This window comes from Anomaloglossus baeobatrachus, chromosome 1 (assembly GCF_048569485.1).
Source record: "Anomaloglossus baeobatrachus isolate aAnoBae1 chromosome 1, aAnoBae1.hap1, whole genome shotgun sequence".
Classification (NCBI taxonomy): domain Eukaryota; kingdom Metazoa; phylum Chordata; class Amphibia; order Anura; family Aromobatidae; genus Anomaloglossus; species Anomaloglossus baeobatrachus.
Genome location: NC_134353.1, coordinates 891053419 through 891069163, shown reverse-complemented (window position 1 = coordinate 891069163; position 15745 = coordinate 891053419). Strand labels below are relative to the sequence as shown.

The 15745-nt window shown below is 43.9% G+C and overlaps 1 protein-coding gene across 1 annotated transcript in view; it reads right to left on the bottom strand.

Annotated features, from left to right (window-relative positions):
* HCN1 (hyperpolarization activated cyclic nucleotide gated potassium channel 1) overlaps positions 1-15745 on the bottom strand; it is a 599929-nt gene that overhangs the window by 86299 nt on the left and 497885 nt on the right. The window contains exon 5 of the mRNA XM_075326734.1: positions 6607-6753. Within this exon, the coding sequence (XP_075182849.1) occupies positions 6607-6753 (147 nt within the window). The remainder of the gene's footprint in view (positions 1-6606; positions 6754-15745) is intronic.

The following is a 15745-nucleotide window of genomic DNA, read 5'->3' as shown; positions in this document are numbered from 1 at the left end:
AGCTGGGTAGTGGGCTCCTTGCCTGTATGACTGCTCCATAGAGATGAGCAATACAATTCAATTAGTTGGAATTTCCCAAAATTGGAGGATTCAGGCAAGCCTGAATTTTGGGTGATTCATGTCACGGGTGACAGACAGTCATGTGGTTTCTGGCAGTAGAAGGTCACAGCGTTTGCTGTGCAAAATGCTCCCTGACTTTATATCATTCCTGCTGTCAGTATTCATTGTAATAAGTAGCTTTCCTGCTGGATTTTCATCTCTTCCCCTTTAGGACGCAGCAGGAGGTCGCCTTCCACCCAGCTGCTTATCATCAGTATTCTCTTGGTGCCTAAATACTCCCTTCTTCCCTGGACTAGTGATATTATACAGTTCATTCGAGCTCTGGTTGCAAGCAGGTGACTTGCTCTCATCTGTGCTATCGTTGCTGAAGCTTTGATGAACCTCTGCCTGAGTCATCTGTGGATAAGTAGTTCATGCACTTTTGTCACCGTGTGTCTCTCCTATAACATTTCGTGGGTTTGATGAAGAGCTTTTACTACCTGTTCCCTATTTAGGGACCAGAACTAGGGATACTAGGGTCAGGTATCTGGCTTGGTACATAGGCGCAGAACCTATCTAGGGTGGTGAGGGACCCCAGGGACTAGCTGTCGGTTTGGTCAGGGGGTCACCATCTCCCCCTTCATTTTATGCATGGGTCTCCTTCCCTTACCTTTTGCTGCTCGCTTGGTCCTTCCCCGTACTTAACGTGACATTTAGCTTCGCATGAAGCTGCAACATGGCATTTGACTGGCCAACATTTTTCTGGTTTCTGAGGGCATGGAAGGGGTTAAAAAACTCAAATTCTTATATGCTCCTTTGGCTTTCTCAATACCTGTCCCACTCCCAGCACTCCCCGTCGTCTGTGAAGTACTGTCCAGCTTCCTCTTTCCTTTTCATTTCCAACATTTACACTCTATGTCTCGGCTGATGGCACCGAGTAGTCCTCTGAGTTCAGATGTATAGGAAAGAAGGGGCAGGACGGAGCTTCGATGAGGAGCAACGGCGACAGCTCGGGACACGGTGAGGTGCGCATTGTTTTTTTTTCATCTATGATTATTATGCTCTTGGATCTGGCGTGGCCCTAAAGTATAATAATTTTAATATCAATTATCTATATATCTAATTGCCCCATTCTGTCTCTCTGTCTGTCTGTCCAAGAAATGACATCATACGCTGAAACCGCCTAAACCACGCCCACACAGCTCCAACAGACCGAACACCCCCCCACACACCCACCCCTCACTCCACCCTCACCCAATCAGCAAAGGCCCTGCATCACACCCCCCATACACCCACACCTTTCTCTACCCACACCCAATCAGCATCGACTATATCGATATAATGTTTCACTCGCACCCATAGACGCATTGGTGCGAGTAAATATGGATCGGATTCCACCCGCAGCATGCTGCAACTGTTTCCTCAGTCCGATTAGGGATGAGAAAATAATTGCAGATGGGAACAGCCTCAAAGAGTAACATGGGTCCTGGTGGAATGCGATTTTTTTTATTGTATTCCACTCAGTCCGTTTTACTCGCCATGTGTCCTAGCCGTTATAGTTTATGTGGCAGCCTTGCCTCTGTCTGTATCAGACATGCAGTGCACTGAAGTACAGTCATGGCCAAAAGTTTTGAGAATGACACCAAAATTATATTTTCACATGATCTGTTGCCCTCTGGTTTTTAATTGTGTTTATCTGATGTTTACATCACATACAGAAATATAATTGCAATCATATTATGAGTACCAAAAGGTTATATTGACAGTTAGAATGAGTTAATGCAGCAAGTCAATATTTGCAGTGTTGACCCTTCTTCTTCAGGACCTCTGCAATTCTCCCTGGCATGCTCTCAATCAACTTCTGGATTAAATCCTGACTGATAGCTGTCCATTCTTACATAAGCAATGCTTGCATTTTGCCAGAATTTGTTGTTTTTTGTTTGTCCACCCGTCTCTTGATGATTGCCCACAAGTTCTCAATGGGATTAAGATCTGGGGAGTTTCCAGGCCATGGACCCAAAATCTCTATGTTTTGTTCCATGAGCCATTTAGAGATCACCTTTGCTTTATGGCAAGGTGCTCCATCATGCTGGAAAAGGCATTGTTGGGCGCCAAACTGCTCTTGGACAGTTGGGAGAAGTTGCTCTTGGAGGACATTCTGGTACCATTCTTTATTCATGGCTGTGTTTTTAGGCAAGACTGTGAGTGAGCCGATTCCCTTGGCTGAGAAGCAACCCCACACATGAATCGTTTCAGGATGCTTAACAGTTGGCATGAGACAAGACTGGTGGTAGCGCTCACCTCTTCTCCTAATAAGCTGTTTTCCGGATGTCCTAAACAACCGAAAAGGGGATTCATCTGAGAAAATGACTTTACCCCAGTCCTCAGCAGTCCACTCCCTGTACCTTTTGCAGAATATCAGTCGGTCCCTGATGTTTTTTCTGGAGAGAAGTGGCTTCTTTGCTGCCCTCCTTGAAACCAGGCCTTGCTCAAGCAGTCTCCACCTCACAGTGCGTGCAGAAGCACTCACACCAGCCTGCTTCCATTGCTGAGCTAGCTCGCCACTGCTGGTAGTCCGATCCCGCAGCTGAAACAGTTTTAAGATACGGTCCTGGCGTTTGCTGGTCCTTCTTGGGCGCCCTGGAGCCTTTTTGGCAACAATGGAAGCTCTCTCCTTGAAGTTCTTGATGATGCGATAGATTGTTGACTGAGGTGCAATCTTTGTAGCTGCGATACTCTTCCCTGTTAGGCCATTTTTGTGCAGAGCAATGATGGCTGCACATGTTTCTTTAGCGATAACCATGGTTAACTGAAAAGAAACAATGATACCAAGCACCAGCCTCCTTTTAAAGTGTCCAGTGGTGTCATTCTTACTTAATCATGACTGATTGATCGCCAGCCCTGTCCTTATCAACACCCACACCTGTGTTAATGGAACAATCACTAAAACAATGTTAGCTGCTCCTTTTAAGGCAGGAATGCAATGATGTTGAAATGTGCTTTGGGGGTTAAAGTTCATTTTCTTAGCCAATATTGACTTTGCAAGTAATTGCTGTTAAGCTGATCACTCTTTATGACATTCTGGAGTATATGCAAATTGCCATTAGAAAAACTTAAGCAGTAGACTTTGTAAAAATTAATATTTGTAGCATTCTCAAAACTTTTGGCCATGACTGTATACTGGGATTAAGAGGAGACATCAAACTCCAGTGATCCCTACCAGCCTCAGAGCAGTGTTTACAAGCTTTTTAGCAGAGGTGGCCGGCCCCCTTGATGGCAAGAAATAATATAATAAAAAAAAAAAAAAATGAAAGATTTGGGAAGAACGGGATAACATTTTAAGCAAATAAATAAATTGCAGAGTTGCTTGTTTATAGAACACTTTGTAAATGTACCCACCTTAGAAGATGAGAATAAATATTTAAGTAATGTTTGTGTTGCAGCATCATTTTAGCACTGCGTTAAGTATTATTTGAACCCTACATGGAGGTACAATTAATGTACTGTAAGTCATTATTAACAGAGCTTTGTATAACTATAATATTTGAAAACTTTATGGCATTAAAGCACTAAATGGTAGCCTTATATTGCCACTACATCCTGGTATCTAATATGTAAAGCTGAATGTGTGTATGTATGTATGTGTGTGTGTATATGTCCGGGATTGGTATCGGCACCATCGCAGCTACAGCCACAAAATTTTGCACACTCACACTTCTGGACCCCGAGAGCGTCATAGGCTATGTTTTGAGGGGAAATTTTAACCCCGCGTTTTACAGTTATTCACCAAAAAACCTGCCTCCATTAAAGCGCATGGAGCTGGGAGCCACAGTGTAGCCAGAATTTAAGAAGGATGCGCAGCCACGTCCTTAAATGGAGTGTTGGCGTGTCACAATGCAGCCAGGTAAAGAGACAGACACAGACAGGGAAAGAGGCAGACACAGACAGGGTAAGAAACAGACATAGACAGGGTAAGAGACAGACACAAAGACACAGACAAAGAGACAGACTGATAGGGAAAGAGAGGGAAAGAGAGAGACAGGTTAAGAGACAGACACAGACAGGTAAAGAGACAGACACAGACAAAAAGACAGAGACAGACACAGGGAAACAGACACACAGGGAAAGAGAGGGAAAGAGACAGACAGGGTAAAAGACAGACAAAGACAGACAAAGACAAAGAGACAGACACAGGGAAAGAGACAGACGGAAAGAGACAGACAGGGAAAGAGACAGACAGAGAAAGAGACAGACAGGGAAAGTGACAGACGGAAAGAGACTGACAGGGAAAGAGAGGGAAAGAGAGGGAAAGAGACAGACAGGGAAAGAGACAGACAGGGAAAGTGACAGAGATAGATAGACAGACAGGGAAAGACATTGAGACAGACGGAAAAAGAGACAGAAACAGTCAGAGACAGACAGGGAAAGAGACAGACAGACAAAGAGATAGAGAGACAGAGAGATATATACAGAGGGGGAGACAGACATTATAATTACATTTATATCTATTTGCTTTGTGGTTTTTGTGTGCAGAATACATTTTTGTTAATACATTCTATTTTGTTAACAGCAGTTATTAACCCGGGCGAAGCCGGGTAGTACAGCTAGTTACTTATATATATTTATGCAATGTATACGGGTATTGTATGGTACCTTTATTTATGACACTATATAGCAACATTGTATGAGCCAATAACTGTAGAATTGCAAGTAATGTGACTCACAATCATTATTTTGCAACTGATTCTACTGATTTTGTGAACGATTACACTGGCTGATGCTTGCCATTAATGACCATCGTTTGGCTACATACAAGCCCCTTGGCGTCGTTTAGTAGCCTATTTAGATAAGTTGACCATGCTTCCCATGCACATAGAATATCACTGTTCTTGCAGCACGTGTCCTGTTTATTCAGGACAATGTGCTGTCGATAATGAGGATCTTGAAAGGGAATCTGTCACCAGGTTTTTGCAACCGCCATCTGAGAGCAGCATTATGTAGAGACAGAGACCCTGATTCCAGCGATGTGTCACTTTATGAACTGTTTGCTGTCATTTTGATAAAATCAATGTTTTCTCTGTTGCAGATCTAGCAGTTACACAGGAGCTCATGAATATGCTGGACTACCTGCAGCACGCCAAGTAGTCCTGTAATGATAATCTACTGCTGATTAATCAGTGATTTTATGAAAATTACAGCAAACAGCTCATTATGCTGCTTTCAGATCAGGTGGCAAAAACCTGGTTACAGATTCCCTTTAAGTAGACTTGAAAATTACTTCACCCACACAACAAAAATTACTTCACTCGAACAACTATTTCTAGGAACACTCAATCCCAATAATTGGAAACTGGTAATGGACTCTCAAGCCACATACACGGTTCAGTAAGAACTATGCTTCATGGACCGGCTACAGGTCTCCTGACCTTCACAGTTTAAAGGGGTTGTCTACTACTTGGACAACCCCTTCTGATTCCAGATGTTATCCCCAAGTAAAATAATACTCACCTCCGCAACCGGGGTGGTTCCAGCGGTGTTGGTGCTCAGGTGACGTTGTGAAGTGAAGCAAGCCCTGTGTCCAATCAGAGCTGGCTTCTGTCTCTCCGCCTTCGGACAAATGAGTTAATCAACAGGAAGTGAGCGCTGCTCACTTCCTGTTGATAGCTCTTATGTCCGAAGGCAGGGAGACAGAAGCCAGCTCTGATTGTATGTGTGGCTCGCGTGATGTCACAATGTCACTGGAACCGCAGCGGCCGCAGAGGTGAGTAAAGGATTTTTTCTTTTACCTGAGGGAAACATGTGGAGTCAGAAGGGGATGTCCAAGTAATGGACAACCCCTTTAACATATGCCTATGATGAGGCTGTAAAGTTTGGGCCAGGATACTTCCGGCTGGTTTGTGAATGAAGGTTGGTATCCGGACGGTGATGCACGGATGTGTGAACGTGGCCTTAAGGCCGCTTTACACGGTGCGATATTGGTACCGATATCGCTAGCGTTGGTACCCGCCCCCATCGGTTGTGCGACACGGGCAAATCACTGCCCGTGGCACACAACATCGCCCAGACCCGTCACACTACTTACCTGCCTAGCGACGTCGCTGTGACCGGCGAACCGCCTCCTTTCTAAGGGGGCGGTCCGTGCGGCGTCACAGCGATGTCACTAAGCAGCCACCCAATAGAAGCGGAGGGGCGGAGATGAGCGGGACGTAACATCCCGCCCACCTCCTTCCTTCCTCATTGCTGGCGGGATGCAGGTAAGGAGAGGTTCCTCGTTTCTGCGGTGTCACACGGAGCGATGTGTGCTGCCGCAGGAACGACGAACTACATAGTTACTGCAGCAGCAACGATATTCGAGAATGGACCCCCATGTCACCGAAGAGCGATTTTGCCCATTTTTGCGACGATGCAAAATCGCTCATAGGTGTCACACGCATCAACATCGCTAAAGCGACCGGATATGAGTCACAAATTCCGTGACCCCAACGAGATCGCTTTAGCGATGTCGTAGCATGTAAAGCGGCCTTTAGTCACAATGTCTTATCAATGAGTGTATAACTGTGCACTTACCTCCCGAAGAGGGTCATTCAGCTCACTGAGAATATTGTCCTCATCGAAGATTTTTCCTTGGTACCGATGCTCATAATAATCATGTATCTTCTGTCTCATGTCAGAAGGCAGCTTATGGAATGACATGTACTGTTCCACTTGTTTGTACTGTAAAAACACAATCACAGATGTCCATCAATTACAGAATATAAATGTCTATATTATCACAAAGTCCAACATTATGTTAGTAAGGAACATTAGGATAAAGATGAAATCAGTAGAATCCATTGTGACTAGACAGAAAAATGCTTCACTGCATGGAAATGTGGGAAGATAAAAACATACAGAATTTATATTACCGGTACATCTTTCCTTACATACTTTATGGCTCAACATATCCAAATACGTATGACATGAAATAACCAAATTTTTCAGGTTGTAGGTGTATCACAGCAGCTGAGCGCGCTCCACACATATTGGGCGCCAGCAGCATAATACAGCCAGCATCCACTGTATGTCTAACAGCTGTATCTGATCACTGCTGTGGGACCATTTAGATTCTGCTAATAATCTCTGATAGCGGGATTTATATGGGTCTGATGCATGTGTGCATTCTAGAAAAGACCCAGGTCCCCCTCCATCTTTGTATTCCAATGAAGCTCAGCTGCTGGGTGGGCTTCACAGGAGATCAACATTTTAGAAACAATCAAATAAATAACATGTTAAATTCTCCTAAAGGGAGTAAAGATAAATAAAAATTTGTAAACAGACAAAAAAGTAGAAAAAATAAAGTTTGAATCCCCTCCTTTTCCTAATTTGAAGTTTAGTATGATCATCCCTCCTAAGCCTAGATCTAGATGGACATGTAGGTCATAGGAAGCAGAATAAAATGATACCTTGGAATCTGTGATCGGATGTCTTATATCAGAGAGATCCACATTTTTCTTAATATGTAAATGGAAATTTAAGATATATAAAGCGGACAGAGATCTCCATGAGAATCTGCCACCAAAGTTTATTATAAGTGAAAGTGAGCGCTACCAGTGTAAACCAAATAATGACTGACACATTGCTCTCATAATCACACACAGCTCTACATTGAAATCAGAGCTAACAAAGTACAGCAGAGGTGAAGTTTGTCTCATTACAAACACATTTGCAGCAGCAGGTGTTCTCTCATAATGCTGGAAGCTCTGCTGCAGAGCTGTGATGACTATAACTAACACAGTACAGCAGAGCTGAACCTTCTCTTATTACAAACACAACAAGCACACTTAGGGGGACTTTGCACACTACGACATCGCAGGTGCGATGTCGGAGGGGTCATGTTGAAAGTAACGCACATCCGGCGTCGCACTCGACATCATAGTATGTAAATCCTAGATGATACGATTAACGAGCGCAAAATCGTTGTAATAATATCATCGGTGTAGTGTCTGGGAATTCCATAATTATGCGACTGCGACAGGTACGATGTTGTTCCTCGTTCCTGCGGCAGCACACATCGCTGTGTGTGAAGCCGCAGGAGCGAGGAACATCTCCTACCTGCATCCTGCAGCTCACGCCGGCTATGCGGAAGGACAGAGGTGGGTGGGATGTTTATGTCCCGCTCATCTCCGCCCCTCCGCTTCTATTGGCCGCCTGCCGTGTGACGTCGCTATGACGCCGCACGACCCGCCCCCTTAATAAGGTGGCGGGTCGCCGGCCAGATCGAGGTCGCAAGGCAGGTGAGTCCATGTGAAGCTGCCGTAGCGATAATGTTCGCTACGGCTGCTATCACAAGATATCGCTGCTGCGACGGGGACGGGTACTTCTTCCACACTGGCTGCCTGTGACATGGAAGATGAAGCACCATGAAAGGACAACTGCAAATCGTTTTGTAATGAGACAAACTTTACTTCTGCTGTACTGTGTTAGTTCTGATCTCACTGCACCTCAATGCACAGGTATGTGTGTTAATCAGATCAGACTGTCAGCCATTACATGTCTCACATTGATAATGCACCCCCCTTTTTAAACAAGCTCTGGAGGCGGATTCTCAGGAAGATCTTTGTCCAGAACATAAAAACAGCTCATTTGCATAAAAGAATAATGTGGAATAAGACACCAGATCACAGTTATCATGATACCATTTTGTTCAACTATATATATATATATATATATATATATATATATATACACACTGTATATGGTATTGCGGCATCCATAAAAGTCCAGATTATGAAAATATAAAATTAACTCAAGGTAAACACCGCACAGAAAAATAACTCAAAATGCTATAATTGTAGTGTTTTGATAATCTCACATCTCAAAAATGGAATAACAACTGACCAAAATATCATATATACCCCAAAATGGTGCCATTAACATCCTCACGATCTTGGACATACCTATATGTCCAAGACTGTGTCTGTCCCTTTAATGTTTCCCTGCACATGTTGACAGATCATCAGCATTAACAGAAATAAACACATAAAGTACATCCCTCTGTGTGTAATGACTCTACATTGTGTCCACCCATATCCTGTCCACCGCCATTAACTTGAGAACGGCTGCAGCTATAGGTATAGAAGTGGTGTCTAGGTATAGTAAAGTAGCCATGCGCTACGCAATGAAACCCCTAATAGTGCCACCTGGTGGAAGATAATGGAGTTAACATTTTTATCTCCAAAAAGGAACCAGAAAGAGGAAAAAAGTGAATTACAAAGTTGTAGGGCATCATCAATTCAATAAGAATCGACATCTTGCATACAGAAATGCTATGATATGAAACCCATGACCCCCCAAAACATTGAATGCTGGTCACGCATATGGTGCTCATTTAACTTTGATGCTCAAAGTGGCCCCCGTCAGCTGCAATGCACATCTGGACTGTGGACAGCATACTGTTTCTTGCTGCACGTTGTGCAATATGGTAGGTGACACGTTTGCACAAGCATCTGTGATACGTCGTCGTAGGTCCTGCAATGTTGGTGGAGGGGTCGCATACACCTGCTGTTTGATGTGACCTCACAGAAAGAAGTCCAATGGGGTCAGGTCAGGTGAGCATGGAGGCCACTCCACATAGCCACCATACCCAATGACTTCTAGGAAGGTCTCCATGAGGTATCGCTTCACGTCCGCAGCCTTGTGAGTTTTACAAATTCTCATCATAGCATTTCTGTATGCAAGGTGTCGATTCATATTGAATTGATGATGCCCTACAACTTTGTACTTCACTTTTTTTCTCTATCTCGTTCCGTTTTCGAAATAAAATGCTAACTCTGTTGTTTTCCACCAGGTGGCGCTATAGGTGGTTTCATTGCGAAGCACATGGCTACTTTAATATACCTAGACAACACTTCTATGCCTATAGCTGCCACCGTTCTCAAGTTAATGGCGGTGGACAGGATATGGGTGGACACACTGTATATAATATATTCATTTCCCTTTTTGTATTGAATTACTGAAATAATGAACTTTTTGATGATATTCTAATTTATTGAGATGCACTCGTGTGTGAGTATCGGCACTTATTGAGGACTTTGTAGAACACTGAGAGTGGAAATGTCTGAATGTGAAACCCCTAGGATAAAATATTGGAGGGGCTGAGTCCACGAGAGGGGAAGCCGCTGAAGTTTAATGGTTCTTTACTCATAGAGGGGAAGCCGCTGATGTTTAGTGGTTCTTTACTCATAGAGGGGAAGCCGCTGATGTTTAGTGGTTCTTTACTCATAGAGGGGAAGCCGCTGATGTTTAATGGTTCTTTACTCATAGAGGGGAAGCCGCTGATGTCTAATGGTTCTTTACTCATAGAGGGGAAGCCGCTGATGTTTAGTGGTTCTTTACTCATAGAGGGGAAGCCGCTGAAGTTTAATGGTTCTTTACTCATAGAGGGGAAGCCGCTGATGTTTAGTGGTTCTTTACTCATAGAGGGGAAGCCGCTGATGTCTAATGGTTCTTTACTCATAGAGGGGAAGCCGCTGATGTTTAGTGGTTCTTTACTCATAGAGTGGAAGCCGCTGATGTTTAATGGTTCTTTACTCATAGAGGGGAAGCCGCTGATGTCTAATGGTTCTTTACTCATAGAGGGGAAGCCGCTGATGTTTAGTGGTTCTTTACTCATAGAGGGGAAGCCACTGATGTTTAATGGTTCTTTACTCATAGAGGGGAAGCCGCTGATGTTTAATGGTTCTTTACTCATAGAGGGGAAGCCGCTGATGTTTAGTGATTCTTTACTCATTGAGGGGAAGCCGCTGATGTTTAGTTGTTCTTTACTCATAGAGGGGAAGCCGCTGATGTTTAGTGGTTCTTTACTCATAGAGGGGAAGCCGCTCATGTTTAGTGGTTCTTTACTCATAGAGGGGAAGCCGCTGATGTCTAATGGTTCTTTACTCATAGAGGGGAAGCCGCTGATGTCTAATGGTTCTTTACTCATAGAGGGGAAGCCGCTGATGTCTAATGGTTCTTTACTCATAGAGGGGAAGCCGCTGATGTCTAATGGTTCTTTACTCATAGAGGGGAAGCCGCTGATGTCTAATGGTTCTTTACTCATAGAGGGGAAGCCGCTGATGTCTAATGGTTCTTTACTCATAGAGGGGAAGCCGCTGATGTCTAATGGTTCTTTACTCATAGAGGGGAAGCCGCTGATGTCTAATGGTTCTTTACTCATAGAGGGGAAGCCGCTGATGTCTAATGGTTCTTTACTCATAGAGGGGAAGCCGCTGATGTCTAATGGTTCTTTACTCATAGAGGGGAAGCCGCTGATGTCTAATGGCTCTTTACTCATAGAGGGGAAGCCGCTGATGTCTAATGGTTCTTTACTCATAGAGGGGAAGCCGCTGATGTTTAATGGTTCTTTACTCATAGAGGGGAAGCCGCTGATGTCTAATGGTTCTTTACTCATAGAGGGGAAGCCGCTGATGTCTAATGGTTCTTTACTCATAGAGGGGAAGCTGCTGATGTTTAATGGTTCTTTACTCATAGAGGGGAAGCCGCTGATGTTTAATGGTTCTTTACTCATAGAGGGGAAGCCGCTGATGTTTAATGGTTCTTTACTCATAGAGGGGAAGCTCGAACCCAGGAGCTCTATTATACCCATATGTCTTAACAGAGAAAATCGAAACAAATCTTCTTTGTGAGACAACAACCGTAATTATAATGATTAAACACATTAGCTCAAGTCAAACAATTGCAAAAATGGCAATTAGTATTTTAACTGAATTGTATCAGCTGTCAAACATGATAGAAAAACAAAAAAACATAAAATAATAGAATTTCTGGTATAAATTGCCACTTAAATATTTATTACAGGATAGATGTTAATCTTAACGCATCTTACATTCTATGAATATTGAGTGAAGAAACAAGGAGAAATGAAATGAAAATAGTAGGACTTATCAAATCCGACACGAGGCAATTTACTTGGAGTGTAGCAGCCGAGAACAAATAAGCTCTACACAACGAATCAAATTCATGCCGTCACCCCAAAATACTGAAAAGCTGTCACTCACGCTGGGAAGTGATTGAAACTCCTATATTATCGCACATGGATAGCTGTCTACCACACTGTAATCACTGCCATGAAATACCAGGCTGCAGACTACACGCGAATCTTACATTTTTCATGAAAATAACGATTAGAAAACCGCTGTTCTGAGGTTCTCCCCATGGAATCCTTTAGCTGATTAGTTTTCAGGTCATTCTCAGCTTCAAGACAGTAGTTTTATGGCAGCTTGGTAATAGGTTACATGACCTATCGATGCGAACAACAGATGGACAGCTACAGGCTGTGGATCTTCCGGGTACAGGATGGCTTCATAATGATATGCATTTCCTTCAGTAGAATATATGAGACCAAAATGCCTAATAATCCTTATATTCCTCAATAGAGGTTAAGTTACTTGTAGTTCGTAATGTAAACCAGCCTTGTGTTACGATGACATTGGACCCCTAAACTGGCTCTCAAGCTAGGGGGTCCTATGCTATCCCTAACCTCAGGGATACTCAATGGTGGAGAGGTCTGAGACTCCTTCCTGGCCCTGCTCCTGACCATCCTGATCATCCTGATCTTATTCCCTCTCCCCCTCCACCTAGGGAGGGATGCGATAAGAGTATGTTGAAAACCACAGAAACAGACAGGCAGGGGAAACCAATACTCTGTTACTCAGCACGCGCACACAGAGGTATAAGACGATTAGAGATTATAAGGTAAACAAGAGCAGAAAAGAAGCTAAAGTCTATAGGGTTAAACTCCACAACCCCTCCATGAAAAAGCAACACTTACACCTACCAGGAAGTCTGGAACTCAAAGCTCACAGACCAACACAGGATACGCTATAGCTGGCATAGGTAGAAGATTTCATCCAGCATAAAAAGGAGGGGACCAGATGTAATTGGCTTCCCAACTACATGTGATCACAGGAGCTTAACAAGCAGACTAGCAGAGATTAACTTTTGCTAGCCTCCCTATGAATTAGCACGCAGCAGGTCGACGCCCAAATCTGCCTGTGTTGATCCCAGACATCAGAGAAACCATCGGGCAAAATGCCAGGACCTGCAATATGAACAGAGCCCGACACCACCATGACCGTTGGTGAAATTTATGTGACATCTTGCATTCATTGTGCTCATTCACAGAAGCCAATCAGTACATGCAGAGCTACTGTGCAAGGGTATGTGTGCATGCTGAGTATTTGGTACAGAAATTGTCTGCATCATCTAGCAAAAAAATACATCATTAAATAGGTGTGCTTTTGACCATGCATCTTTCATAATGAAATCAATGGGTTTAGGGGCAGAAAAACACAGGTAAAACGCACCAAGAACTGACATGCTGCAGATTATTTTCTGCACCAAATCTGTAAGGAAAAAATAAGCAACATGTGCACTGCACTTCATAATTCGCATTGGCTTTGCTGCCATAAGGATAGGCGTGCAGTTTTGTGAGAAAACTGTAGGAAAAATGCATCTGAAACGCATAAAAAAATGCACTGTGTGCACATAGCCTAAAGGCCGCTTTACACGCTGCGACATCGCTCAAGCGATCTCGTTGGGGTCACGGAATTTGTGACGCACATCCGGTCGCTTTAGCGATGTCGTTGTGTGTGACACCTATGAGCGATTTTGAATCGTCGCAAAAACGTTCAAAATCGCTCATCGGTGACATGCCCCCCTATTCTCGATTATCGCTGCTGCTGCAGCTAGCAATGTAGTTCCTCGTTGCTGCGGCAGCACACATCGCTCCGTGTGACTCCGCAGGAACAAGGAACCTCACCTTACCTGCGTCCACCGGCAATGAGGAAGGAAGGAGGTGGGCGGGATGTTCGTCCCGCTCATCTCCGCCCCTCCGCTTCTATTGGGTGGCGGCTCAGTGACGCTGTTGTGACGTCGCTGTGACGCTGAATGAACCGCCCCCTTAGAAAGAAGGCGGTTCGCCGGTCACAGCGACGTCGCTAGGCAGGTAAGTAGTGTGATGGGTCCGCGCGATGTTGTGCGCCACGGGCAGCGATTTGCCTCTGTCGCACAACCGATGGGCGGGTACGCACGCTAGCGATATCGGTCACGATATCGCAGCGTGTAAAGCGGCCTTTAGACATCCGAGAAGAGAAAATCAGAAGCCCAAACCACTGACACCATGACAAATTAGCAAACTAACAAACAACCCCCTCTAGGTATCAATGTTATCTATTTTTGTACACCGGAAACAAGGAAATATTTATTACTACGATTGCAAACTAGAGACATAAAGAATAATTCATGAAAATGATGTTTTGTACACTAGTCTTGATCCGGAGTGTGCTGAAGTACAATATGCCAAATTTGGGCCAACATGCAGACACCGTACAACAGGGTCAGAAATATACATCAGTTAAAAACGAGAATACATTTACTCCAGTTTTGTGACGTAAATTATGATGACCCTGTCAGGCTGTGCTTGGCTATAGCCTATACCCCTCCACAACGCTCTGCCCACTTTTCAAAAAATGTATGGAGCTGGAGTAAGAATGGCAAAAAATGCTAAATTCTTCTGCTATTGCACATTGTGCGAAAAATTATGCAGCACTTCAGTTTTATGTTGCCATAAACTGTTGACTCAGCCTCAGTATTACCTAGAACTTGCTCCTTATTTCCTAGTCTGCTTTGTAAATACAGCGATACCGTCCTGCAGGACATTAGAATAAATCACTGCCACCCTTCTCTAACCACTTATCTAGAAGTAGAGATGGACCCCTGGAAGTTCGGGTTTGGTGGGTTAAGCTGAATTTTAGATAAAGTTCTGTTCTGCACTTGAACCTCTTTGGAAGTCACTGATTGGGCAGTTTGGGTCTGCGCCCACATACAATTCAGTCATCTCTAGGAAAAGGGGGATGGGTAAAGGATGCCTTTATCAGTCAGCCAGAACCTTGAGATGCATTTGGATGCGGTGGAGTTTGATGGAGCGTTATGTTCTGAGAGGTCATGGAGGGACTATGTAAATTTAATTCGATTAGGGAGTGTGATAGGCCGCCCTAAAAAATGTGTTTTAGGGAGCTTCTGAAGCTGAGTAAGATGTGATTTGTGCTAGCTTCTTGGGGTAAAGTGTTCCAGAGGATTAGTGCAGCTTGGGAGAAGTCTTGGATCCAGAAGTGGGAGGTTCGCATTAGTGTGGATGTTAGTCAAAAGTTGTTTGTAGAGGGTAGAGAACAGGTAGGGTGATAGACAGAAATAAGGGAGGAGATGTACAGTTAGGTCCAGAAATATTTGGACAGTGACACAAGTTTTGTTATTTTAGCTGTTTACAAAAACATGTTCAGAAATACAATTATATATATAATATGGGCTGAAAGTGCACACTCCCAGCTGCAATATGAGAGTTTTCACATCCAAATCGGAGAAAGGGTTTAGGAATCATAGCTCTGTAATGCATAGCCTCCTCTTTTTCAAGGGACCAAAAGTAATTGGACAAGGGACTCTAAGGGCTGCAATTAACTCTGAAGGCGTCCCCTCGTTAACCTGTAATCAATGAAGTAGTTAAAAGGTCTGGGGTTGATTACAGGTGTGTGGTTTTGCATTTGGAAGCTGTTGCTGTGACCAGACAACATGCAGTCTAAGGAACTCTCAATTGAGGTGAAGCAGAACATCCTGAGGCTGAAAAAAAGAAAAAATCCATCAGAGAGATAGCAGACATGCTTGGAGTAGC